The sequence below is a fragment of the Trachypithecus francoisi genome, unplaced genomic scaffold (assembly GCF_009764315.1).
Source record: "Trachypithecus francoisi isolate TF-2019V2 unplaced genomic scaffold, Tfra_2.0 Lachesis_group9, whole genome shotgun sequence".
NCBI classification, from domain to species: Eukaryota; Metazoa; Chordata; class Mammalia; order Primates; family Cercopithecidae; genus Trachypithecus; species Trachypithecus francoisi.
In genome coordinates this window covers 52,759,939-52,787,878 of record NW_022681474.1, presented here as the reverse complement: position 1 = coordinate 52,787,878, position 27,940 = coordinate 52,759,939, and the positions used below count along the sequence as shown (strand labels likewise).

The 27,940-nt window shown below is 46.1% G+C and overlaps 1 protein-coding gene across 1 annotated transcript; it reads right to left on the bottom strand.

The window, feature by feature from the left end:
* Window positions 1-838: 838 nt before the first annotated feature.
* ZNF488 (zinc finger protein 488) lies at window positions 839-18,988 on the bottom strand. Its single transcript, XM_033209107.1, has 2 exons — window positions 18,872-18,988; window positions 839-4,281 (listed from the first exon to the last, which is right to left on the bottom strand). The coding sequence occupies exon 2, from the start codon at window positions 4,120-4,122 to the stop codon at window positions 3,151-3,153; it is 972 nt and encodes a 323-aa protein (XP_033064998.1). The 5' UTR covers window positions 4,123-4,281; window positions 18,872-18,988; the 3' UTR covers window positions 839-3,150.
* Window positions 18,989-27,940: the final 8,952 nt, after the last annotated feature.

The following is a 27,940-nucleotide window of genomic DNA, read 5'->3' as shown; positions in this document are numbered from 1 at the left end:
CTCCCGAGCCCATGGTCTTAGGAATGTCCTTGACCTCTTGGAGTTTAATGTCATCTGCAGTAGGTGGGAATTATTAATAACAATCTGCCTCCCAGCTGCTGTGTGTCAAGTGCATAGTGTGGGGCCTCATGCCGAGACCTTGAGTTGCCCTTTCCTGTCTCACCCAAGACAGCACATAGGGAGGCTTCCGTAGCTTCAGCTGCCTTCTGTGCTCAGCCTCTCTGTGTGTAAATGTTACCCCCATACAGCACCTAAAGGGGCCGGCAAGGCTGAGCTTTCCTTGTCTTAGTGAGCAAGGGACCTCCCAGTGTCCCTGTGGGAATGATGATGCTTTATTGGCATCTGTAGGGAGAACTCTTCCCTCTTCTAGATGTGGAAGACAATGAGCTCAGGGGGTCCAGGCTCCCTCCTCCAGGCCACACTCCCCACTGCAGCTGGAGAGCACCCCCAAAGTGCCTCTCTGAGCCAAGCCCTCAGTCCCCTCGGTCCAAACTGCTCTCCTGTGAGGCCCTCCTACCCTGCCCCTCCATCTCCTCCTCACACCCTGGCACAATTGCAGACTCTGGACTGATCTTTCTCCTCAGCCACTGCTCCCCTGCCTGCATCACCAAATCACCAGCACCTACTTGTCTTTGAGGCTCAGCTCTAAGTGCCCAGGGTTGCTGAATAAATGAATGGAAATGGACCCACTCACTCATCCCTTGCCAGGTCAGGGAGACAGTGTAGGTGAAGGAAGCACAGTACACATGGAGGCTTCCGGCTGCATGGCAGCCTCCTGCGACCCTCCACAGCCAAAGGAAGATTGCACACATATTCAGACCCAGCTTCACACACAGAATTTATTTCCACAATATTTATTATGCACCAACAGTATGCCATGCCCTGTTCTGGGCACCAGGGATGCACAGTAAACAAATCAATCTCTACCCCCAAGGAGCTGGCAGTGTGGCCGCAGCAAATCAGCAAGACAACAAACAGAAAGATGGTTGCAGATGGTGAGACATGCTGTGAAGGAAGCAACAGGGTGATGCGGCTGGGAGCGACAGAGGCTGCAGGGCTGTTTACAGGGAATCTGGGAGACTTCTCTAAGGAGCTGACCTGTGAGAAGAAGCCCTGTGGAACCACAGCAGGAGCGGCACCACGAAGAGCTAGAGAGAAAATGCTGAATGAAGCCCAGGCGCGAGAAACGGCAGGAGAGCTGCGGTCAGAACACGGGAGCAGACAGCAGAACAGCAGCGAGGTGGTATAGCGGGGTGGCCTCTGCCCACTGCCACCTATGGGCCTCATAAGGGCAAGCTCAGCCCATGAAGGTAGCAGGCATAGCTTCAGGGGAGTGTCAGAAACACTGGAAGTGTTATAGCATCACCTGCAATTGACTCATTGTAGAAATGGAAAGGAAACAGCTCTTGCCTCCCAGGGCTATTATAGGACTTACTATAACATCTGTATTCTTCCAGTGCTTATGCTATTGCGTGGCACACGGGGACGTGAAATGTGTTTGCAATTAACAACAGGCAAGGACTTGTTTGTGAAGCAGCTGGCAGGTCCTGCTGGGGCCTGTTGGGTCCTTAGGCCTGTAAGTGTGAAGGGCAGCCACAGGGTTGGAGGCATCATCCGAGTTACACGTTCAGAAGATGATCTGGTTGTGTGTGTGTGGACAATGGATGGGTGCATGGTGAGAGGCAGGAATGGAGGCAGCGAGGACATCAGAGCAGCCAGGTGGGAGTGCTGCTGCCTGGAAGGGTGGACAGAGGAGAGCAAGAGAAGAGGTGCAGTCTGGGAGGCTGGCTGAGATCCCCCCCTGCTCACCCTGGCTTATTCCCAGCCACAAGCCTGAGCTCTGTGCTGGGGGCTCATTGGAGGGCTGGAAATTGCACATCAAAAGAACAATATCTGACAGTGAGGTGGAAACCAGTGCAAAAATGACACTGGCCTCCCCACAAAGGGCTTTCACGCAGACTGACCTGTGCAATGTCAAAGAGCACAGCCTGGGCTCCTCACATCCTTAGGAACAAGGGCCGATGCGGGTACCTACAATAGCTACTGACTGAAATGCAGTAGATAATAAATGGTACCTAGAATGCTCCCCAGCTTCACAATCTGGAAGCCTAGTTTTTGCACATGTCCTATTCTTGGAAGGTAAAAGGGCATGTGTGTAGGTGGTGGGGAGGGGGTTCTATTTCCCTCTACTCATATACTCACAATGTAAAGAACTATTGTCCAGGTGTTGACTGGAATTACGATCCCAATTCTTCACCCTCCTGTGGAGGGGATGGATGCTCACTCCCGTGTCACAGCTTCATCAAGGGCAGCCTACGCTTTTCCACTCCTCAGTATTGGGCCTGGTTCTGCCACTTGTATGGCCTGAGAGGACGTTGGCAATGTGACCCAAGCAGAGGCTTCAGGTGTGCTTGTTAGACTCACCCTATTGTGTTCTTGGCATAACCGCGAAAGAAGCATGCTCGCTCTGGGTAGCCCACCAGCTGAAGAAGAAAATGAACATGACTTGATCAAATCTGAGACTTGCTGCCAAGCCCAGCCAAGCTCAGCTTAACCTGAGCCAACCCACAGACTCACGACTGAGACAGATGCTTTAGCTTGTATGCCATGGAGATCTTGTTAATAACAATAGTTGACTAGTACAGGCATCATCACAAACCTCGTTGACTCAGTGCTCAGGGTCTGCAGGCAGAATGCTGGCCACTTTCCGCACACCTTTCATGTGACCTGAATGCCAGCCTAACACACAGTGTTATCATCTCCATTTCACAGACGAGAAAATGGGGACTCAGCAGGTTAAAGCTCTTTGTCCGGGGTCACAGCTGGTATGTGAAAGAGCCCAGATTCGTATCCAGGCTTGTGTGCCTCCAAAGCCCATGATGTGTGGCAGGAGTCGTCCGCGCTCTCTGTGTCTGTTAGGGCCTTTACCCTGGATTTGCAAAGCCCATCACTTTATTTCAGGACTTCATTTCCTTCAAAACACATCATGCAGGTGTTGCTTTTTCAAATTATGCCTGAGCTGTTTATCTATGAATGTCAAAGGTGGCAGCTCTGCAAAGGACCATGACATCCCCCTCAAGGCAGGCCCAGGGAGCCCCCTTCTGTCAAAGGCTGGCTGCCGCACCCAGCAGGTCACTCTGCAGCCACCTGCTAGCTGTGAGAAGTCATGTGCCGGGAGAGGTGGTGGCGCTCCCGGAAGTGCTCCTGGCACACAGGGCAGGCGAGGGCCTCTTCTCTCTGCTTCTGAGAATGTGTATCAGGCCCTGCATGCTCCTTTTTGTGGTGGGATCGCATGTGGAAGACCAGGTCGGACGTCAGGCGAAAGGACAGGTTGCACTTTGCACACCAGTTCTGGGTGGACAAGCCCAGGGAGGTGAGGGTGGGTGGCAGGAGGGCCCAGGAAGTGGTGGAGGATGACGAGGATGGGGGCACCTGGGCCTGGGTATGCTCCAGCCACAGTGTGGGGGCACCCAGGAAAGTGCTGCAGAGTGGAGCATTCTGTGGCAATGCTTGCAAGTTCCAGAAATCACCAACCAAAAGCTTGGGAGTTGAAAGTCGACCCCAACAAGCGAGGTCTGCGGTGTTGAGGAGTCCAGACAGTTCCCCCAGGGTGTCTGCACATTTCCCTGCAGGGAAGACTGAGGTTGGCCCAGGCCCCTCTGCTGGTCGCTTGGTTGGTTTGCTAAAGGCGCTTCTCTGCTCACCTCGTGCTCTGCTGGGCCACACAGAGAACACTTTGCTGCTGGCTGGGCCTCTGGGGACGTCCTGGGTCAGCTGCAGGGTGCCAGGCTGGCCTGTGGGGTCATCGTGCTCCCCCTCCTGGGCCTGAGCATCCACCTGCCGGTCCTTCATCCTCGGCAGCTCTGTGAAGGCACTCTGCCTCTGCTCCCCACGTGCCTTCAGGGGCAGTGGCTTGCCAGGTCGGGACTTGCCTGGGGCTGCCAACAGTGCCAGCTCCACACTGCCCACATCCCGGCCCGCCCTGCCCACAGCAGCCTCAGGGCCCAGGCAGTTTGTCTTCTCCAGCAGCACTGGCTTGCAGCCCCGGCCCAGCTCAGGTTCGCTTAGTCGCCATCTGTTTTCAGCCGATGGGCTCAACGGGACTCCCTTCCCAGCTGCCATGGTGATCACCAGGGCCGGGGCCACAGGATAAGCATGGTGGCCACTCTGGCAGCCATCCGTCTTTGTGGGTTTGGGGTTCTGGAGGGTTTGGCCCAGCAAGGAGCCAGAGATGTGGAAGCTCCCTGTGACACTAGGCTGGACACACTCGGCCACAGGGCCCTGCAGAGAGAGGAAGTGACAGGCAGTGAGATGGGCATCCATCACTCAGGCACAGTGCATCATGAGCTGGCATCAGACAGGACCCTGACGCTCAGGCCTCCCCCGCGGTCTGTGGGATGGGTGTGCTGACCACACCACCTCTGAGGAGACAAGGAGCATGGATGGCACCGTCCTCCAGGCCCACCTCCCTGAGGCAGAGTGAGGACAGGGGTCTCTGCTGAAAATGCCCATGGGCAGCAGCCCCTACAGCTCAGTAGAGATAAATGTAGGATTCCCCTGTCAGAAGTGATTCCTGGGTATTAACCAGGCATGAAATGGACGGTCTAGAGGTGAATGGAAAGAACCTGCTCTGGGGACTGCGTTAGGGCCTTGGGGGTCCTTCAGAAGTTTCTGGGTCATCTGTCAACAAGTAGACTCCATCACGAGGAAGCCATGTGCCCTCAGCCCCTGCTCCATGCTCAAGCTCCCTCTGGCCCTGGCTGAGTGTTGAGGGCACAGGGAGGCCGCAGCATTAGGGCCGCTGTGTTGGAGGATCATGGACTTCATGGTCTTTGCTCCTCACGCAGCCCTCTCTGTCCTGACCCTAATGTCAACCCATCGCTCCTCGGGTTACCAGACCTGCCTCCTGGCCTGGCAGCCCCTTTGTCCACATCACATTCCCTGTCAGCTTCTGCACGGTCTCCGATTTTCTCAGAGCCATGCTTCTTGTGAGAGTCATGTGTCCCCACTCTTCCCCCAACTCCCAAGTACATGTGGACAGTTTCATTCCCATCATACCTGTGAACTCATTCCAAAATGCACCTCAGGCACAGCCTCCCCTTGAGGCTTCCCAGTGCTCTCAGACACAGACAACACTCCCTCCTCCATGCCACCACTGTCCTGGGCACGAAAGGCCTGCATGCACCACGTGCAACATTGTATTTACTTGTTTGTGGTCTGCTAGAAGGCAAACTCTAAGAACCCAAATATGTCAATTCACCTTCACATCTGCAGTACTTAATCATGCATGCAACAGGACAGGAGCTCAGGAAGCCTTTGCTGAATGAGTGAGCGAATGAATGACAGGACAGCAACTGTTAGAAAGAAGTCAACTTTGTCCTCCCAAAGAGTGTGGCCTATGACCTGCTCCTGCACAGAGAGGAGAATGTGAGCCCTCCATATTCCCACAGGGCCAAGGGAGGAGACATCTGCATGGTGAGAAGGGCGACGAGCCGACTGCAGCCTGCCTCCTAGCTTCTCCACCTCCTGCTCCTACCCTGTGCTCCCTGCCAGGCACTTGGCCCTGCCCAGTCCATAGCTCAGGTGCAGGTGGGGAAACCACTAGCTGTGGCTGAAGGGTGTGCTTTGCTTTCCAACTCTGAAGTAAGATCAAACTATGAAGCCCCACCATGGGCATCCAGCCTCTCCCCATTTCCTTATCTCCCCTTGACCCTAGTTCTAACCCCAGTGAGAACCCACCCAGTTTTTCCTTAGGGAATAGCCCACCAGCCTGTGGGTTGGCCTGTGGATGCCAAGAGTCACCATAAGGGTGGGGGTCACACAAGGGCCCGGAACTCCAAAAGTACCTTCCCTCAGGCGCTGGACTAACAGTCTGACCATGGCTGGGAGAAGAAGGCTGAGGGGTCAGATCTGCCTAACAGGAGAAGGAAATAAAGTATGGTTTATAGTAGTGAAAGCAACAAGCAAGTAAATGCTAACTCCAGAGACATGGTGAACAAAGCAGGACGCATACGCAATGCGAAGCACTGTGCAGCCTTGGACAGTGATGCTCGCAATGCTTATGATCAAATGCTGATCATGGTTTATAGTGGTGGTTTATAGTGGTGAAAGCAACAAGCAAGTAAATGAGTAACTCCAGAGACATGGTGAACAAAGCAGGATGCATATGCAAGATGAAGCACTGTGCAGCCTTGGACAGTGATGCTCACTATGCTTATGATCAAATGCTGAGGAGGCAAAAGGACAAAAAGATTATAGATTTGGTGTTACCTATTCTATGCGCACACACACAAAATGCATACACCAAAGGAAAAACCCCAGGAGGAAACACAGAAAACGACCACCAGGTCATTTGTTCATTGATTCCCTCTTCCGTTCATTCCGCAAGCATTCACTGAGAGCATCCAGCATGCAGGTCCTGTGCGAGGTGCGGTAGTGACGGTGGTGATGAGGCAGTCCTGAGTTCAGTTGTACAGAACACAGGGACCTGCACATGCGCCAGTGTTGCAAACAGGCAATGGTGGCATCTAAACTGAGCTCTGAGGACCCAGAAGGGCCTGCCCAGGGTTCACAAGAAGCTTGCATGGGGCCTGCGGTGTGGAGAACCTGAGGGCTCTCTGGGGAACTCAGCCTAACACAGTTCTGCAGTGGGAGAGTGCTCGGGGAGGGGTAGGATCCAGAAGCCAAAATAAAATGGATCTGACTGCTTTTAGAAATAAATGATTCATGCTTTAAGTGTGGCTATAAAGACTACACAATAGTATGGGAAAAAACGTTTATAACACAATGTTAGTGTCAGATATAAACATGTTGTAAAACAAAACAGGAAAAAAGCCTATCTACCAAATAAACAGAAACATGAAAGAAAACATACCAAAGCAATATGTATGTGAAAAATAATTTATACTATGTACGTACACTATATAACATATAGTATACATAGAATGTATACACACTATACCATATAATATGCTATATATGTAATATGCTATATACTATGATGCTGCTAGTATTGGAATTTGGGGGAGTTTTTTCTTAACTTTCCAATATTTTCAAACTAGTCTTGTTTTAGCCCTTTGTTTTGTTCTGCAGTCAACTGTTTTAAAGGGGACAGTGCCCTTTTCTGCTTGGTTGGGGTCAGAATTCTGTAAGGGATTTTCACAGCCCAGTGGAGCTGAAGCCTCTGTGACTTCAGAGATGCTACTTTCTAACTGCTCCAGGAAATAATTCTGAGGTGAATTCCCCCTGCTGTCTACTCTCCCATGGAAAAGAGCAGTCCTAGCCCCCACACTGGAGTGCTCTGGCTGGAGTCTCCCGGGAGCGGAGGGGCCTGCCCAGCGGGCGGGCTATTTCTCATAGGGCCTTCACAGTCTGTTTCATGCCGCCTAGAGAGACCTCACTTCTGCCAAGCCTGGAACTGAGCATTCCCTGGGCCACAGGAACCAAAGGAGAGCTTCGGAAGAAGGGTGCCTGGGCACTCAGATCAGATCAGATCAGCTTTTAGGCAAAGTGCATTTCATTCTCTGTTCATTCACTCAGTAAACATGCACAAAGCACCTACTATGTGCCAGGCTCCAGTCTACATAAGACTGGTGACTCTCAACACTGAATTCTAAGTAGTTGGAAACGGCTGGAGAGTAGGGTGAGTGTGCAGTGTGGCCTGCAGTGTGGCCTGGAGGATGCATGTAGAATTCAGAGCAGGAAGGTCCCCTGTGGAGGCCCAGAGAAAATTTCAGGGCTGGACGCAGTCCTGAAATAGCAGCCCTGGCCTTGCCCATGCTTGAATTCAGGAAGAGAACCTAAAATGTGGGGACAAAGAGTAACTGGCCGAGAACAGAACCAGTGATGCTCAGGGGAGGGACACTCTCCTGTTGGCCCTCCCCACCCACCCCTGCCATGCACCGGCCTGTCTCCAGTAATACGTGGCAAGGTCTTTGCTGGAAGCTCAAGCCTCCTCTGCTTTCTGAGCATGGAGAAGACAGAGACCAGTGTGAAGCATAGGTCAAGAAAAAAAATAAAGAGAAGGAGAAAACAGAGAAAATGCACAAAGATTCCTAGCTCTAAACCTTCTTCCACCTCTATCACTGCCCCAAATTTCTCCAGGGCTCTCTGCCATGAAAATTTCAGAAAGTGCATGAGAAAACTTTGCAAATGAAGTCAGGGGTCACAGGCAGGGGAAAGTACTGGTTTCAGACTAGGCCAGATAAAGAAAAATATCAAAGACATCAGGAGAGCACCGACCTCGCCCACGGGACGCCTGCCGCAGTGAGCTGCCACACGCCTGGCCCAAGTAAGAGGTGGACACACTCCCCTGGCAGCCACCATCTGGGGGTTCTGCTTCATGTGTGTCCAAGGCTCTTGATGGGTGGGAGGGATGGGCAGAGGCTGCTTCATCCCCACTGGAATCAGGCACCTCCTGCCAGGTGTTGACACAGATGTGAGGAAGGAAGGAGGCCACACCTATGGCAGACTGAGCTCTGTGGCTTCCTCCACCTTGGCATGTCATGGAGCCACTGACCCCCATCACACCAGATTTTTCCAACCCCAGCAAGCATGCAGAACTCAGCCACCCTCAAAGAGTCTCAAAAATAAAGCCTGTATGGCTTGGCAAATAAGAAATTAGGTCCATGCATATGGCAAAAGTTAGACACAGTGAGCTTTGCTGGTCTTTCCCTCTGTTTTCCTTCCTCGAGAACACTCTTAAAAGAACAATCAAAATAGCAATTAAACAAAAATGTCCCTGTTATCCTCCAGAGAGCACGATACTGTATTTGCTTTACTCTAACGACTATTGCATCTATTACCAAGCTTCAGACTATTAATAATACACAGGAATACCAAGAAGCAAAATAAAACAGAAAGGCACAAAAAGTAGAATGGGAAAGATGTGGGTTCAAATCTCACCTCCATGCATTTATTATGGAGCTTCAGTTGTGTAATGTAACTTCTCTCAATATTGGGTAATCGTGAAATGAGTGGGAAAATAATGCATTTAAACAGGATAATAATATCCAGAAGGAGGCCCCCACCTCGCCCGGCCCATGTCAGTGCCTCAGGAATGTTCATTTATTTCTTTGTGGTCAAGGGACAGGAACAAAATGAAGGACATGGAGAAGTAAACAAAAGAATCAATGACTATACAGAGCCATGCTGCTGGGACAAGGGACACCCTCTCCAAGCCTATGATGGAGACAGGCAAAGTCTTCCATAGACGGAACATCACTCTCCTAACTAAAATACTTGCATTCTCAAAGATACAAACGGTGCCACTTTCTTAACTGAATAAACGCAGGCAGCATGGTGAGGAAGGACGGCCCAGCAGGCCTTGCCCAGTATACCCTAAGAGAACACCAAACATTCTGCTCTTAGGTGTTCCACCCACCTACACTGTTTTATTCCCATGCCTTCACCAGATGTTGAAACGTGCTGCCAAATCAAACCTAGACATAAGACAAACCAAAATAACAAGGAAAGCTTGCTGGTTAAGACTGAGAAACAGCGTGGGGTGGGCAAAAGTTAAGACGCTCGGGTATAAGTCTCAGCTTCAGTGTTTTGAGAGGGCCTTGGACAGGTCCCTGTCCTTCAAAGACCTTGCTCAGCTGCAAAATGAGGAGGCTGGACCAGGTGGCCTCTATGGTCCTAAACACCATAAGGCGCTGAGTGATATCTTTATGTGGCATTATGATGTATCTCTTGTGATCAGTCTAGTTTTTTAGACATTATTTTGACAAGCTAAAGGGCAAAAAATGCAGATCTAATAATCAACTGTGCAACAGCCTGATACTTCTGTCAGCCATAGCCATACCCAGACTAACTTGCTCTTCTAACGTTCATGAATATTCAAACACAAACAAGACTGCGGACTCCTTCTAAAAGAGGTGGATTAATAGGTCCCAGGAGCAGATCCCTGGTTACCTTGACACTCCACAGTGATTTCTCACATCCCTTAGGTTCCAGCAATCAGGGCTTCCTAGCTGCAGACAGCAACCTCTACCCAGGTAGTTTAAACAGAAAGGAACTTCTTAAAGGGTATCATGCAGCTCATTAAATCTCTGTGAGAGCCACAGACCAAGTTTGGGTGCTCCCCAAGGGTCAGGATAGCCAGAAAAAAAAAAGCCTGACCATGCTCTGGCACTGTCTAGTAGAAACTCTGCTGGTATCAGCACCTATCACAAGGGATCAAACTCCTACAAACTCCACCACACACAGCCACCCCACAAGACCAGATGTCCCTGCCACTGTGAATGACAGACATCACCTGCCTGCCAAAGACTTCAGCTCATGGGACTCGACTGCACATCCAGGACTGGGTGATGTACCTGGCTGCTTGTGGGGATCTATGTCAAAGGCCTGTACCCTGGATGCAAAGCAGTCTGGGAAACATGGATTCAGCTTCCCAACCTCTGCAGTGCAGGAAAACCAAGTGAGATGGGGTTAGAAATGGTTGTTGATTGAACCAATGACAGTATCTGTTACTGTGGCACTTAATAAAGCTCACCCCCTGAGGAAACTGAGAGGACACAGCCATGCAACTCTGTCTGAAGGTTTTCCTCTCTGCCTGCAACTTGATTTTCTTGGCCTGTGGCCAGTGGTGTGCTGGAGTCGGCTCACATTGGCTTGTGAGATGATCAGGAATGTTTTGAGTTAGCTGTTTTAACTCAGACATTATTCAAAACTAAATTATACAAACTTACAGTCGTAGAAATTGTATTAAAAACACAGGTAATACATACTCAGAACCCATCACTTTCTAGGCATTCTACTACACATTCCCGTTGCCTACACTGTGGACGCTGCTCTGCCTGCCGGTGCAGGGGCTTGCCACTGTCCACTCCTCCTCACACCACATCCAGGGATATCGTGAGTGGCCATAAATCAGGAAATCAGTCAGAATGGGATCATTTATGGAAATGCTATAAATCAAGGCTTGATTTCTTGTTTTGTTCATTGTCTGGACTTAAGAAAGTAATGGAAAAAAATTGTCAATAATGCAGATTAAACTGAAATTGTTGTCTTGTCAATAGCTGTTATATTGTGAATAGCTCACAAAAAGCTGAGGGACTATTCTTCCAGTATTCTGAAACTATTATGTGATTTACGAAAGAAGTTATTTAGATCACTGACAAACAAGTGAAGTTCTGACATATGTTCATTGTTCCACTTTCGTCTTACACTTTATTGTAAATTAAAATATCACCCAAAATTCATGTTAGAGCTACACCCTAAGAGAACCAGTTGTTAAACACTTACCAGCACACCACAGCATGTACCCCATATACTTTCTAATTCTTGGCACCAGAATAATGAGAGGCCCTCCTGGAAGAGGCAGGAGGCCTCCAAAGGGCAGACAGATACAAAGAAAAGAGAGAGCAGAGAGAACGGCACACACGAATGCCAGGCAGTGACAAGAGTGGGTTAGACGTAAATCGAGAGTGTTTGTGAGGACTGTTTATGGGTAAGACCACATGGTCTAGCCACAGGGAGCCAGACCATATCTCTTAGAGGAGACAGTCATTCATTTGTTCTGTTGGTCCGTGGGGAAGAGACAGCCCATGTCTGATCTATCTCTGCAGCCCCCACAGGGCATCTCAGGAAGAGTGGGGTGGACTGCAGGGTCCCCCTTTGCCCCAGGTTTTTAAACCAGCTGACAGGAAAGGAGGAATACACAATCTCTATGACAAGAGCAGTCAGATGGCTTGGTTCTGTTTTATGCTACTCAGCATCCTTCCTAATCAAACCCAGTTTCAGTTTGAGAAGCTGCTTATGTGTGCCTGGTACTGGAACTCTCTGAATAGCTCAATCCTGGTCTTTTTTGAGCTTATTTCTCCAGTTCTCCCTCTGACACTGTGATCTACCTGCCACCATAACCTTCTAATTAATTCCTTCTTGACAAAGTTGGCCAGAGTCTGTCGCTGTGGTTTGCATCCAAAGAATCCTGATTGCTATGGATGTGACAACTCACCTCAGCTTGGAGCGCTATGCCTCCAGGACTCTCTCATGGAACACACACACACACACACATCACATACGGCTGCCACCCAGAGGCGCTGGCTCAGCCCTGCCCCTGCACCTGTCAGCATCTAGCAGCAGCTGCCACTTTCACAGAGCACACAGGACTTCCGCCTGCCAGCTCTGACTTAATTCGACTGTGCTTGCACCCTGGTTGAGGGCAGTTTTCCTTCCTTGCTAGTTGCCATACTCATTTTCTCTCTTGACCCTCAGGAGTGCCAAGCCACTTCAGGCACCTGGGGACAGGGGTTCTGCAGGCATAGGTGCACAGAAGGACAAACCTTGGAGCAATGCACATGCAGCCTAGGCAGGATGGGTCTGGCTGTGCCTGGCCCCCACCCGCACACTAGGGGGCAGTCACCTCACCACCTGGCCCTGCCCCTAGAGACAGCGTGTGTAACCTCATCTCCACTCACCAGAAGTGCTCACTTTTGGTTCTCCCCACACATGAATCCACTCGCTTCTCCTCTGCTCCCCTGTCAGAGATTTGTGAACTGTCTGCCTGTGCCAAACTGGACACCCATGGGTGGACCAGCTTTCAGTCTCACCCTGGAAGTGCCCATGGTGTGGAAGGGAAGACATGCAGTGACCACATGTGAAGGTGCCACCCATGGGGAAGTGGCATCAGCCAGCTGGGATGCCTTCATCCCTACCCACCCTCACCAGACCCACCCTCAAGTTCTGGAAACCAGAACTCAAGTTCTTCCAAGTGCCCCCTTCGCTGGTGAGTGGTACTGGCAAAGCCAGACCCCACTCAGCATTCCAGAATTTTCATCCTTAGAAAATATTTATCCCAGGGTTCAGGGAGAATCTAGGAGTGGTTGAGAGCCTTATTCAATGGGGCCTCCATGGCTTGCTATGCATAAATATAACCTGGGCCAAATCAGCTTCTTCCTCTCCCTGCTTCCTGCCCACCCATGAAAGGATGTACCTGTGTCCAGTCACTTCCTGCAGGAGCTCTCAAGGAGATGAGAGGCCAGCTCTCTCACAGAGTGAAAGCACAGGATAAATCAGAGACAAAGCAAGAAAAGTGAACACAAAACCTCAGCGTGCCGTTTTGTCACAAGTTTTTGACCAGCTCCCGTGGAACATCACCACCCTGCCTTGCCCTGCAAACCACCCTGTGTGACTTCTGGAAGTCCAGGTCCTTTGTCGCATGGAGAGGATGCAAACCACATGCTGCAGCAGGCTCTGCACCACTCCTGATGCCCTTTTTGAGTGGATTCCTCAGAGGTGGTGCCTGACGTCAGAGATTAATGTCAGCCAGTGTCTCCCAAAGAGGCAGAGGCAGAAACATCACTCCTCTCTGTGACCCCGGTTTCCATCTGTAAAATGGGCTTGGGCTAAGCTGTCTCTCCAGTCCATCCGAGACCTTCCCATGTATGACTAATGGGATGAAGTCAATCTCCTTTACAGCAGGATGGAATATTTGCTATCAGGATGCTTCAGGGTATGAGAATAGGAGTCACCATTTATTGGCTACATAAGTTCTACATGACAAACAATAGTATTAATAAATGAAATAAGGCACCTTGTTCATTTCATTTTCATAAAAACCATATGGGGGAAGCTACATGTCTCAGTTCAGGTGCACTTATCTCCAATCTGCCAAATGCCATCCTGATAAACTCAGGGCAGCATCTCAGCTTTTAGAGACCATTGTAGATCTGGACACCGCCAACTGCTGAATTAAATATCCCACCCAGCTTCACAATCCATCAATGTTAACATCCAGATCTTAATAAGAAGGAGCAGGAGGATGGAGAAAATGAGGAGATGAAACTGGGAACTATCTGGGGACCTTTCATCCCACCCGGGACCCGCGAGGGTCACTGTTGTCACATGCATCAGCACTGCATGGAGTAAGGTCAGACAGGCCAGGGCACAGGATGTCCTCCAGAACCCCGGCAGAACAAGGGCCAGACCGAACACCTGCAAGGTGGAAAATGACATGAGTCTGGCATGACTTGTTCCCAGGGAGCCCCCGCCAGCTCCTCATGCACGTCTCTCCTTTGCCTACAGACTCACAACCTTTTTCTTACTCTGGGATCTTTCCCAGGGCCAACATCAGATTTGAGTCTCATCCACCTCCAGGCTTTATCTTTAACACCTCTCAGACAGCACCTCAGATGGGGGATCTCATTCCAGGTCACACCATGCCCTGGCCAGGGTGTTCTCTGGGTCAGGGCCCTGAGCACACACACAGCAGCCCAGTGCTGCCTGGCTCCTGCTTTCCTCCAAGGACCCGCCTGCGCCCTTTGCACCTGCAGATCCTCCTCTGTCCAGACCACTGTGGGCACAGTGCAGCTGCACCTTCCTCCCCTTCACAGACACCAGCTGCCCTAGACGGCGATGGATCTATGAAGCCCTATTCTCCTGGCTCTGAACATGATATGAAAAGATGCTTTGTGGTCATCAGCTCTCCTCAGTAGGCTCAGTTCACACCCGGGCTCTCGCCCCCTGACACTCTTTACTGGCCCTTGTCACTCTGTCATTGTGAGTGTCCTGGGAAGGGCTCCTCTTGTCCTCCTTGGCTCTTGTCCCTCTGACCTCAGCAAGACATTTTTCTGAGCCACACAGATGTCTCTCATTGCCACCCCATGTCTTTCCTACTTGAAAAAAAACAGATTTCATTCCAGGACTAACCCACCACTTTCAGAGCCCTCAGGTCCCGTGAATCACGGAAATCAAGTGATGATCTTTGAAACTTTCTGAAACTGAGCTCCCCAAGTCTACAGAGGATCTAGCCATTGCTGGCCTTCCTCAGCAACACAGAGCACATCTCCCCAAGGCTCCCAACCCAGCTGGGCCATCAACCAGGGCCCCCTATTGCCCAACTCAGTAGGTGCTGCATCCTGGGAGATGAAGCCTCACACACCCCATGGTGTTAAGAGCCTGTGGTTCTCAGTTTATCACCCATCCTCTGGACCCTGACCACACACTCATCATTCACTCATTCAGGAACCACTGGCCACATTCTCCCACATTACCTGTCTATACCCTAACCAGGTTGTCTCAGGTAACCTTGGAGTCTTCCGTCCACATAGATGTTAAGTGCAAGGGCTCCAGGGTCAGAGGCCAGCTCTGCTCTATCCAACCTGTGACCTTGGGCAAGGTGTGGGTCCTCTCCAGGCCTCTGTTTTCTGATCTATAAAGAGGGTGACCTTGGTGTTTTCTTCACTGGGTTGCTGGAAAGATTAGAAGAATGAATATAGAGAAAGTGCTAAGAAACCTGTCTCAGTAAACATTAGGGGTATCACTTCTTATTGCACTGAGTGCAAAGGGATAGAGTCCATCCCTTGGCGGCCTTCCCATTACTCCTGAGCTCTCAGGGACCAGCACACAACGGTGTTTAATGAATGACCAAACAGCCTGGGCATTTTTCTCCTTCCCACTACACCTACAGAAGAAAGAACTCTTGGCAAACAGCTGGATAACCTCTTTTTCCTGAGATGTCTGAAGTCACTCCCTAACCCAAGCCAACTAGCCAGCCTCAAGCTGTTCTGAGCTGCGGGTCAGGCACCAGATCTTATGTACCATGTACCCCCAACTCCCCCATGCAGTGCTTTGCTGCATCTGCCTTTCTCTTTAGCTAAAACACACAACAGCAGAAAATGCCTCCTGTCTTCCAATCCTTCGGTGTCCCTAGTCTCTGCAGAAGCTTCCCAGACCCTTCTGGAAGATTCCAGAGGACAATCATCTATGGGCCTTTTCTGCATTTGGATTGTGAGGTCCTGGGGTTTCCTAAGAAAGGGAATACACCTGTTTCCAGGAATTCTCCTGGCTCTGGTACACTGAGGAAATTAAACACTGAAGGTGATCCAGGCTTTCCCAGAGGCTGACTGGTGGCACTGGGGAGATGAGCAATTCCTGGTCAACCCCTACAGGCTCTGTGGCCAGCTATGCCTAGACCCCTCTAGCAGCAATGCCTGCTGCATTCCAGGAAAGTTAAGTGCAGGAGACTACGAACACAGCCAGTACCCATAGAAGCAGGGAGAGTGGCTCTAGTGCAACGTAACTTGGCCATGTGGACCCTCATGGAGTGGATGCAATCTCATCACCCACTCACATGCCTGAGACTGTGCAGAAGCAGGGCCAGTAAAAGCAGAGGGCAGATCCAGTGCTTCAATGGGGCCCTGCTGTGCAGATGGAGAGTCTGCTATGGATATGACTGAGTATGGCCAGGACGCAGAACAGGGAGCAGTGTTCTGCCAAACAATGCCAATAGGCAATGGCTGGTGCTGTGTGGAGTGATATTTTAGATGTTACATGTGCCAGGGCTGCAGCAACATGGAAGTCACATAACAGGACTGAATTAGCCCTGGTCACTCAGGCTCCAGGGCACAACTTGTGTTCCAAATCAGCCCTGCTACTACCTGCCTCAGACAAATACTCTGGGCCTCCATCTCTTCATAAGTAAAACAAGAACAGTGATCTTCACTTCAGGCACTCACGGACGGGACTCAACAGGGCTCTGTACATGCCAGGTAGCAAGAGCACAAGGAACAGCAGCTCTTTTCCTAACATAACTAGAGAATAAAGGTGGAGCCTGAGACGGTGGTCCCAATTCCACTGGCAGCCTTCAGGGAAAAAGTCCATGATTTTTTTTTTTTTTTTTTTTTTTTTTTTTGAGACGGAGTCTCGCTCTGTCGCCCAGGCTGGAGTGCAGTGGCCGGATCTCAGCTCACTGCAAGCTCCGCCTCCCGGGTTTACGCCATTCTCTCGCCTCAGCCTCCCGAGTAGCTGGGACTACAGGCGCCCGCCATCTCGCCCGGCTAATTTTTTGTATTTTTTTTAGTAGAGATGCGGTTTCACCGTGTTAGCCAGGATGGTCTCGATCTCCTGACCTCGTGATCCGCCCGTCTCGGCCTCCCAAAGTGCTGGGATTACAGGCTTGAGCCACCGCGCCCGGCCAAAAGTCCATGATTTTACCTCAGCTACTCCTTCCGACATTCCCAGGTTCCAACAATAGCATCATCTAAGGATAAAAAGACAATGATGTTCTTACAAAGACACTGACCACTAATGAGGAACAATCAGTTTAAAAATATTGAAATTCATCTTTTTCTAAAAAAAAATTGGTGTGATTACATGTTTCAAACAAAAGTTGCCACCTCTTGGATACCTGAAAAGAAATCTGCCAAGCAAAGCAGACATGATGATTCTAAATTATTTGCAAAGTCTTTTACCCCTCCCCCCAGAATCCTCACATATTGGGGATCAGGGATTAGATATAAAAGGCAATTTAACTTTTTAAAACAGAAAAGAGCCTCACAAATCACAGTTCCACGCACATACCTATGAATTTGTCCAAAATATCTAGCACATGCAAATTCTTTCACTGAACACACTGCAATGTACCTTCATCACACTTAATTTCTGTTTAATTCTGTGTGATTTATCTATGGCCAAATTTCCATTTCTGTATCAATCAAAAGTAAATTAGTTGAATTTTCATTAAAGGTCATAATAAACTACAATATCACATTAAATTATTTCCAAGAAGCAAAAGCTTCAAGCTTTATTGGTAATTAAGATCTTTACAAACAAACAAGGGCTCTTTTATAACTTAGTGCATATATATTATGTATTTGTGTGTGTTTGAACACATAAATATTATGTGTCATAAATATCATTAAAAATTAAATCACATATCTCTGATAAGATTACATTTTAACCAAGAAACAAAAAATTGCCTCGATATAGTTCTATTTTATCCCTCAAAAATGAATGAGGCTTGATTTTCTAGAGTTCGTCCTTTATGCATCTATGACAATCTGTGATACTAACAGGAAATATTTTCCCCTTGGTCCTCCTATTTAATGTACATAAAATCATTAATTTCAAATGCCATAATTACTGCCATAAAATGCCTAATGTCTCCCTCAGGAGTAATTAAGTAAGTTCATTTCTGTACATCAGTGGCATTGGCAACTACATATTTTAGAAATTTACTGTTAATTTCTTATTTCCAGGCGCCCTTATGTTTCAGGTGCAAAGCTCTAGCCTCCCACTGTCTTCGCACAACCCTGCTCTGAATCCTGTCCCCTCCCTCCCCTGCACCTGGCATTGCACAGCCTGCCCAGAAGGCAGGTGTGGGTAGGAACTCCCCTTAAATGCTTCTGCAAGGCTTAGCTTCCTGCTGTGCTGTCTGTGTCTATTAGTAAAGGCAAAATGTCAAGGAAAGGATTCAATCAACCCCTTGCCTCTAAAACCAGGTATGTTCTTTCAGCTCATTCTAAAAACTCATTATAATGTGATCATTTGGCATTGTTTTGTTTCCCAGGAAAGGCAGTGAACAGGTTACACGTCCATATCTTTGGATATAATCCGTTGAAGAAAGGATCTGGGGCTGATGCATGGTTCTTACCCTACTGCCCAGCGCAAGCCTGGGCTGAGAATAACAGCAATACACGATAAACCCCGGGAGGGGCAGAGGGAGGGATGAAAAAAACTGCAGCCTGAAAGTCACCCTAGGAGAAAAAAAAAAATCATAGGCAGAATTCTTGAGTGCTGAAAAAACAGCGGGGAGAGGTGGAAGGTGAGGGAGAAGGATAAAGAAAGAGAGGAAAAGAGGGAGAGGGAGACAGACTGACACGGAAGGAAATGAAAACAGGAAGATAATAAAGAAGAGATAGAGGAGAAAAAGTGAGAGAGGAGAAAGGGAACAGAAACGGGGATGGGACTTGGAGACGACATGAGAGAGCTAGAGGAAGCTGGCGACATTGGGAAGGAAAGGACCCCACAGTCAAAGGCAGGTCTCAACAACCCTGTCCTGGGGAAAGGCAGTGGAAGTGAGATGGATCCCGCCGCCCGCGCCCGCTCGCGGCTCTGTCCCTGCAGACAGGAGCGCGCGCCTCACCTGGGCTCTCTGGAGATGTGGAGCAAGAGGTGCTGGGGCAGCACAGCCTCCTCCCGGCCAAGAGCACAGCGCGTGGCTCTGAACTTGGCGCTGGAGCCCTTAGGGCGGCCAGGTCCCTCCCCAAAGCCACTCCCGCCTTCGGGGCGTGGCCTCGGCTTCGCCCACCCCCAGGGAAGCTCCAGCCTTCGGGGCGGGGCCTGCGGGTGGGCTGCCCCGGCGGGGGAGGGCGCCGCTGGCCAAAGAACCCGCAACCCTGGGAGAAAACCCCCTTCTGATCCTCTGGGCTGCCCGGCCCTACCCCGGCTCAGCTCCGCAGAGACGCCCCCAGCTGGCTGGTCAGAGTCTGTAGCCAGCGCCTGCGGGAGAGCGAGGGCGTCCTTTGGAGGCGGCGCCTGCTCCCGCCGACCCACTCTGGTCTTGGGCGCCAGACCTCTCGCTCCTGGGCCCGCGGGGCCTCGGCGAGGCGGGGGCTGCGCGCGGTGCCTGCGGCTCCAGTCTGCGCCGAGGACCCCCGCGGCCTCCTGGCCCTCCTTCCCCGCGCAGCCTGGCGGCCCCTCGAGCGGCACCTCCCCACGCCGAAGTCGCCCAGCTCTCACCCCCAAGCCCCGGGAGCGCCCGCAGCCTCTGCTCCCCAGACCCCAGCTGTGACCACGCAGCGCTCTGCCAGGAAGGCGGGCTCCGCGACTCGGGCCGTGGTGGAAAATGACAGTTTAAGTGCATTAAAATTAAGAACTTATACTTTGATTTAAAAAACAACAAACGGAGTGAAAAAGCAAGCCACACACTGAAAGAAGATACTTGCAGCAATGGATAAAGGATTAGTATCCAAGATATATACTTTTAATAAAAGAGAGGAACACCCAAAGCAAAGAATAGACACAGACATGAATAGGCACTTTGGAGGAACCATTAGCGACCAAAATCGTGTGAACGGAGGAAGTCTCTAGAGTAATTAGAAAATGCAAATTAAGACCACAAGGAGATGTTTAATCATTAGGCATAAATGTTAAAATATAACAATAACAAGTGTCACAGAAGGCATGAAGCAAGAGAACCCTAATATGCCCCCAGCTTATTAGTAACACCCATATTAGTACAGCATAGAAGTACACCCAATTTCATTGACTATAAAACAACACTAATTTAAGATATTCTATTATACTAAATACAACTCCAAAAGAGGGGGAAAAAACTGACAACCAACCAACTCAATGCTTTTCATCACTTGTAATTTTTAAGTTATATAAAGAAAGATATATTTTAGACTGTATTAATCCATTCTCACACTGCTATAAAGAACTGCCTGAGACTGGGTAATTTATAAAGGAAAGAGGTTTAACTGACTCACAGTTCAGCGTGGCTGGGGAGGCCTTGGGAAACTTACAATCGTGGTGGAAAGGGAAGCAAAACAGGTCCTTCTTCACAGAGTGGCAGGAAGGAGAAGAATGAGTGAAGTGCAGAGTGAAGGGAGTAAAAGCTCCTCACAAACTCATTCAATTGCCTGAGAACTCACTTATACTATCATGAGAACAGCACAGGGCAACCACCCTCATGATTCGATCACCTCCCACTAAGTCCCTCCCCCTACATATGGGTATTACAATTAGGACTACAATTCAAGATGAGATTTGGATGGGGAAACAGAGGCAGACCATATTATGCCACCCCTGGTCCCTCCCAAATCTCATTTCCTCATATTTCAAAACACAATCATGCCTTTCCAACAGTCTGCCAAAATCTTAACTCATTCCAGCATTAACCCAAAAATCCAAGTTCAAAGTCTCATCTGAGACAAGGCAAGTCCTTTCACTTATGAACCTGTAAACTCAAAAGAAAGTTAGTTATTTCCTAGATACAATGCAAGTACAGGCATTGGGTAAATACACCCATTCTAAATGGGAGAAATTGGCCAAAACAAAGGGACTACAAGCCCCATGAAGTTTGAAACCCAACAAGGCAGTCATTAAACCTTAAAGTTCCAAAATGACCTCTTTTGACTCCATGTCTCACACCCAGGTCATGCTGGTGCAAGATGTGGACTCCCACGGCCTTGGGCAGCTCTGGCCCTTTGACTTTGCAGGGTGCAGCTCCCCTCCCAGCTGCTTTCTTGGGCTGCCTTTGAGTGCCTGTGGCTTTTCCAGGCACAAGGTGCAAGTTGTCAGTGGATCTACCATTCTTGGATTTGAAGGGCAGTTGTCCTCTTCTCACAGCTCCACTAGGCAGTGCCCAAATGGGGACTCTGTGTAGGAGCTCCAACCCCACTTTTCCCTTCTGCACTGCCCTAACAGAGGTTCCATCAGGGCACTGCCCTCGCAGTAACTTCTGCCTGGTCATCCAGGTGTTTCCACACATCCTCTGAAATCTAGGTAGAGATTCCCAAACCTCAATTCTTTTTTTTTTTTTTCTTTTCCTGACATGGAGTCTCACTCTGTCACCCAGGCTGGAGTACAGTGGCACGATCTTGGCTCACTGTGACCTCCACCTCCTGGGTTTAAGTGATTCTCTGCTTCAGCCTCCCAAGTATCTGGGATTACAGGAGCCTGCCACCATGCCAGGCTAATTTTTGTATTTTTAGTTCAGAGAGTTTCACCATGTTGTCCAGGCTGGTCTTGAACTCCTGGCCTCAGGTGATCTGCCAGCCTTGGCTTCCCAAAGTGCTGGGATTACAGGTGCGAGCCACCACGTCTGGCCCCAAACCTCAGTTCTTGACTTCTCTGCACCCACAGGCCCAACACCATGTGCAAACTTCCAAGTCTTGGGGCTTGAACCCTGTGAAACAATGGCCCAAGCTCTACCTTGGCCCCATTTAGCCATGGCAGGAGCTGAAGCAGCTGAGATGCAGAGCACTGTGTCCCAAGGCCGCATAGTGGAGTTGAAGGCCAATGAGCCTGGCCCACAAAACCATTTTTATCTCCTAGGTCTCTGGGCCTGTGATGAGAGGAGCTGCTGTAGGTCTCTGAGATGACCTGGAGACATTTTCCCCCGTTGTCTTGATGATTAACATTCATCTCCTCATTATTTATGCAAATTTCTGCAGTGGGCTTGTATTTCTCCCGGAAAATGGGTTTTGCATTTCTATCACATCTTCAGGTTGCAAATTTTCTAAACTTTTATGCTCTGCTTCCTCTTGAACCCTTTGTTGCTTAGAAATTTCTTCCACCAGATATCCTAAATCATCTCTCTAATCTCTGTAATGGTATACAGTAAGGGCCCAATTTCATTCTTTTACATGTGGACATGCAGTTTTCACAGCAACATTTGTTGAAACTACTGTGCTTTTCCAGATTAGATAGTCTTGGCAACATTTTTAAAGAATCAATCAACCATATACACAAAGATTTATTTCTATGCTTTCTATACTGTTCATTGGTCTATATGTCTGTCTTTAGACCAGTACCACACTGTTTTGATTGCTGTAGCTTTGTAATAAGTACTGAAACCAGAAAATACAATTACTCTACTTTCTCCTTTTAAAGATTTGGTGGGGGGCTAAGGGGTAGTATTTGTAATCTCTTGAGATTCCATGTGAATTTTATATGGATTTTTCTATTTCTGCAACAAAAATGCTGTTGGGATTTTGGTAAAGATTACACTGAATCTGTAGATGTCTTTGGCTATTATTGTCAGTGTAACAACATTAAGTCTTCTTTTAAGATTTTAAAAATCTTCTTTTAAAGATTTTTAAACATAAAATGTCTTTCAATTTATTTCTATCTTTAAATTCTTTTAACAATGTTTCATAGTTCTCAATATACCTATTTTTGACTCCTTCACTGAATTTATTCCTAAGTATTTTATTTGTGTGGTGCTATTGTAAATAGAATTATTATCTTAATTTCACTTTATTTTTTATTTTTAGTCTGTAGAAATGCAACTAAGTTTTGCATGCCAATTTTGTATCTTGCTACTTTACTAAATTTATTTACTGGCTCTAACAGTTTTTTGTGGGATCTTTAGGGTTTTTACATGTAAGATCATATCATTCATAAACAGGGACAATTTTGTCTCTTCTTTACACTTTGGATGCCTTTTATTTTTATTTCCTGCCTAATTGCTCTGGCTTGAATTTCCATACTATGTTGAATGAATACAATGCAAATGGACATCCTTGTATTGCTCTTGATCTTAGGGAAACATTTTTTATCTTTCACCCTTGAGTATTTTAGCTGTGTGTTTTCATACATGGCCTTTTTCATGTTGAAGAACTTTTCTATACCCTTAATTTGAGTGTCTTAATCAAAACAGGTATTGAATTGTACCAAATATTTTTCTTTATCAATGGAGATCATGTAGTTTTCTTCATTCTACTAATGAAGTATATAATACTTATTTTTAATGTTGAATCATTTTAAAATTATGGAAATAAATCTCATTGTTGGAGATATACAAATCTTTTAATAAACTATGGAATTCAGTTTGCAGTATTTTGTTGAGGATTTTGGCACTAATATTGACAAGGGATTTGGGTGTATAGTTTTCGTACAGTGTCTGGCTTTTGTATCAGTGCAGTGCTGGCCTTTATAGATTTTGTTTAGAAGTGTTCCATCACCTACAGATTTTTGAAAGAGTTTGCAAAGGATTTTTCTCTACATATTTGGCTGAATTTACCAGTGAAGTCATCTGGTCCTGGACTTTTTTTGTTGAGAGATTTTAATTACTAATTCAATCTCCTTACTATTATAGGTCTGTTCTGATTTTCTATTTCTCCACAATTTTTTAAAATTTTTTATTTTTCATTTTTCATCAACTTTTATTTTAAGTTCTGGGGTACACGTGCAGGATGTGCAGGTTTATTACATAGGTAAATGTGTGCCGTGGTAGTTTGCTGCACAGATCATCCCATCACCTAGGTAGTAACCCCAGCATCCATGAGCTGTTCTTCCTGATCCTCTCCCTCCCTCACCCCACCGACAGGCCCCAGCGTGTGTTGTTCACCCTCATGTGTCCATATGTTCTTATCATTCAGCTCCCACTTGTAAGTGAGAACATGTGGTGTTTGATTTTCTGTTCCTGCATTAGTTTGCTAAGGATAGTAGTTTCCAACTCCAACCAGGTCCCTGCAAAGGACATGATCTCATTTGTTTTTATGGCAACATATTATTCTATAGTGTATATGTACCACATTTTCTTTTTCCAGTCTATCATTGATAAACATTTAGGTTGATTTCATGTCTTTGTTATTGTGAATAGTGCTGCAATGAACATACACATGCATGTGTCTTTAAAGTAGACACATTTAAAGTAGACACTTTAAAGTAGAATGATGTATATACCTTTGGGCATACAGCCGGTAATGGAATACCGGCTGGGTCAAATGGTATTTCTGTCTCTAGGTCTTTGAGGAATCACCACACTGTCTTCCACAATGGTTGAACTAATTTACACTCCCATGGACAGTGTAAAAACATTTCTTTTTCTCTGCAACCTCGCCAGCATTTATTGTTTTTTGACTTTTAAATAATCACCATTCTGACTGGCATGAGATGGTATCTCATTGTGGTTTTGATTTGCATTTCTCTAATGATCAGTGATGTTGAGCTTTTTTTCATATGTTTTTTGGTTGCATGAATATCTTCTCCTGAGAAGTGTCTGTTCATGTCCTTTGCCCACTTTTTAATAGGGTTATTTTTTTCTTGTGAATTTGTTTAAGTTCCTTGCAGACTCTGGATATTTAACCTTTGTCAGATGGATAGGTTGCAAAAATTTTCTCTCATTCTGCAGGTTGTCTGTTTACTCTGATGATAGTTTCTTTTGTCAAGTTTTTCTTCTGTTGCAATTATTTTTGGTGTTTTCATCATGAAATATTTGCCCGTGCCTATGTCCAAATGGTATCGCCTAGATTTTCTTCTAGAGTTTTGGGTGTTACGTTTAAGTATTTAGTCCATCTTGAATTAATATTTGTATAAGGTGTAAGAAAGGGGTCCAGTTTCAATTTTCTACATATGGTTAGCCAGCTATCCCAGTAACATTTATTAAATAGGGAATTTATTCCCCTTTGCTTGTTTTTGACAGTTTTGTCGAAGATCAGATGATTGTAGGTGTGCAGTCTTATTTCTGAAAATGAGAGTGGGAAAATGACTACCAATTTAACAGTAATAAAAAAGATTATAACGACATGCTATGAACATCTGTACACCAACAAATAGAATTAAATAGATGAAATGGGATAATTCCTAGAAACACACAGTCTATCAAAATTGAGTCATGTTCTTTATGAGCACCCAGATTCATAAAGAGCAAAATATTATTCATGAGTACCCAGATTCAAAAAGAGCAAAATACTCTTCATGAGCACCCAGATTCAAAAGAACACCCAAATTCATAAAAAAATTTTTATCTATTTAATTCCATTTTTTGGTGTACAGATGTTTATTATATGTGCTTAAAATCTTTTTTACTTCTGTTAAATTGGTGGTTATAGTCCCACTCTCATTTTCTGATTTTAGTAATTTGAGTAATCCTTCTTTTATTCTAAATTATCCAAGATAGAAGTTTGTCAATTTTGTTGACCTTTCCAAAAAAACACACAAACTTTTGATTTCATTGATATTCTCTATTTTTCTGTTCTCTTTTTTATTTATCTCTGCTATAATTTTTTTTTCCTTTGCTATCTTTGGATATAATTTTCTTTTGGTTTTCTAGTTACGTAAGATGTAAAGTCAGTTTATTGATTGAAGAGCTTTCCTAACTTATTCATTTAGAGCTATAACTTGCCCTCTTAGCACTGCTTTCCTTGCATCTCATAAGTTTCAGTATGTTGTGTTTTCATAGTCATTAATCTCAATGTACAGACCGTCCCTGACTTATGATTGTTCCAATAATGACTTTTCGACTTAGCAGTGGGTTTAATGGGATATACCCCCATTGTACGCCAAGAAGCATTTGTATTTTCTAATATTCTTTGTGATTTCTTCTTTGTCCTATTGTTTATTTGAGAGTATTTTGTTTAATTTCTACATATTGATGAATTTTTTAGTTGTCCCTCTGGTATTGATTTCTAGTTTATTCCATTGTGATTGGAAAAGATGTTCTGTATGATTTAAAACTTTCTAGATTTTTAAAGACTTGTACATGTGATCTGGGAGAATATCCTATGTGCACGTGAGAAAAGCATGTGTTCTGCTATCTTTGAGCAGAGTGTTTTGTATATGTGTGTTATGTACACTTAGTTAAAAGAGATGTTCAAGTCCTCTATTTTCATGTTTCTATATTTTCTTACTTCTATATTTTCTTACATTCTGTCTGATTCTATACCTGATTAAAGTAGGGTACAGAAGTCTCCAATTATTAACGTAAGTCTTTCTATTTCTCCCTTTAATTCTGTCAATGTTTGTTTAATAAATTTCAGAGCTCTGATTTTTGCTACATACCTGTTTATATATGTTTTATCTTCTTAGTGAATTGACCTTTTATTAATATAAGTCCTTCTTTGTCTCTTATGCCAGTTTTTTTTTTTAACTTAAATGCCATTTTGTCTAATATTAGTGTGACCATCCTTACTCTCTTTTGGTCTTCATTTGATGTAATGTCTTTTTCCATCCTTTAATTTTCAACATATTTGTGCTTTTAGATCTGAAATGAGTCTCTGGACAGCATGTAGTTAGAGCATGAGTTACTGCTAGGGAAGAACTTACTTCTGTCATTTTATATTTGTTCTCTGTATATCTCCTAGATTTTCTCTTCCTCATTTTCTCCATTTCTGTCTTCAGTTGTGTTTAGGTAATTTTTTACAATGACACATTTTGATACCTTGCTTATTTCCTTTTGTGTATATTGTATTATATCATATTATAGATATTTCCTTTTTTATTACATGTGATTACATGTAACATCCTAAAGTTATAACTATCTAATTTGAGTTGCTACTAACTTCAACTTAACTTTAATTGTAAACAGCAGACTTGAGTATAGCTTTGTGCCCCTCTTTATCAATGCTTTATGTGCCCAATAACTGATTTATAATGATTTTTGTGCATTTGCCTTTTAAATTCTATGGAAAAATGATAGAGTTACAAGCCAAGATTACAATATTTCTGACTTTTATATTTTCTCATGTATTTATTCTTACCAGAAACTTATGTTCATATGGCTTCAAGCTATTGTCTAGTGCCCTTGAATTTTCACCTAAAAGATTCCCTTTAGCATTTCTTATAAGACAAGTGGTAACGAAGTCCCTCAGCTTTTATTTGTTAATGTCTCAAATGTATTCCTTATTTTTAGAAGACAGTATTGCAGAGCATGGAATTCTTTATTAACAGCTTTTTTATCTCAGTTCTTTAAACAAATCAGTAATTCCTGTTTTCCTTTATTTCTCTTTTCTTTCTTTTTTGTTTGTTTGTTTGTTCAGAGAAAGTCTCATTCTGTCTCCCAGGCTGAAGTGCAGTAGCATGATCATGGTTCACTGCAGCCTCAACATCCCAGGCTCAAGCGATACTCCCTCCTCAGCCTCCCAAGTGGCTGGGGCTAGAGGGATGCACCACCAAACCCAGTTATTTATTTTTTTTAATTAGAGATGGGGTCTCACTATGTCGCCCAGGCTGATCTCAAACTCCTGCAATTAACAATTCTCCCATCTTGATCTTCCAAAGTGCTAGGATTATAGGTGTGAGCCACCATGCCTAGCCTCTTTCTTTCTTTCTTCTTGCTTTTCCTCACCTCTTTGAGCATATCTAAGATAGATGTTTCAAGTCTTTGTCCAGTATGTCTAAAGTATTGGCTTCTTTGGGGGCAGTTTTTGTCCATTTATTTAGTTCCTTTGAATGAGCTATGTTTTCCTGTTTCTTTTTAAGTCTTGTGTTTTTTATTTTGTTTTTGTTGTTGTTGAAAGTTGGGTGTTTGATTATTATAAAGTAGTAACTCTAAAAATTATATCCCTCCCACTTCCCCATAAGTTAATGGATTGTTTTTGTTTTTATTTTTTGCTTTTTAATTGTAGAATCCTGTAGTAGTTTGTGTATTTTGAAAATTTTTCAAACTAGTTTTACAAAAACCATTCCTGGTTGTGTAGGATCACTGAAATTTTTTCTTCCGTAGTTCATGTTCAGGTGATGTTTTGACAGGTTTATTTGA

Coding starts and splice junctions, on each gene's coding strand:
- ZNF488 (XM_033209107.1), bottom strand. CDS start 4,122: ATGGCAGCTGGGAAGGGAGTCCCGTTGAGCCCATCGGCTGAAAACAGA.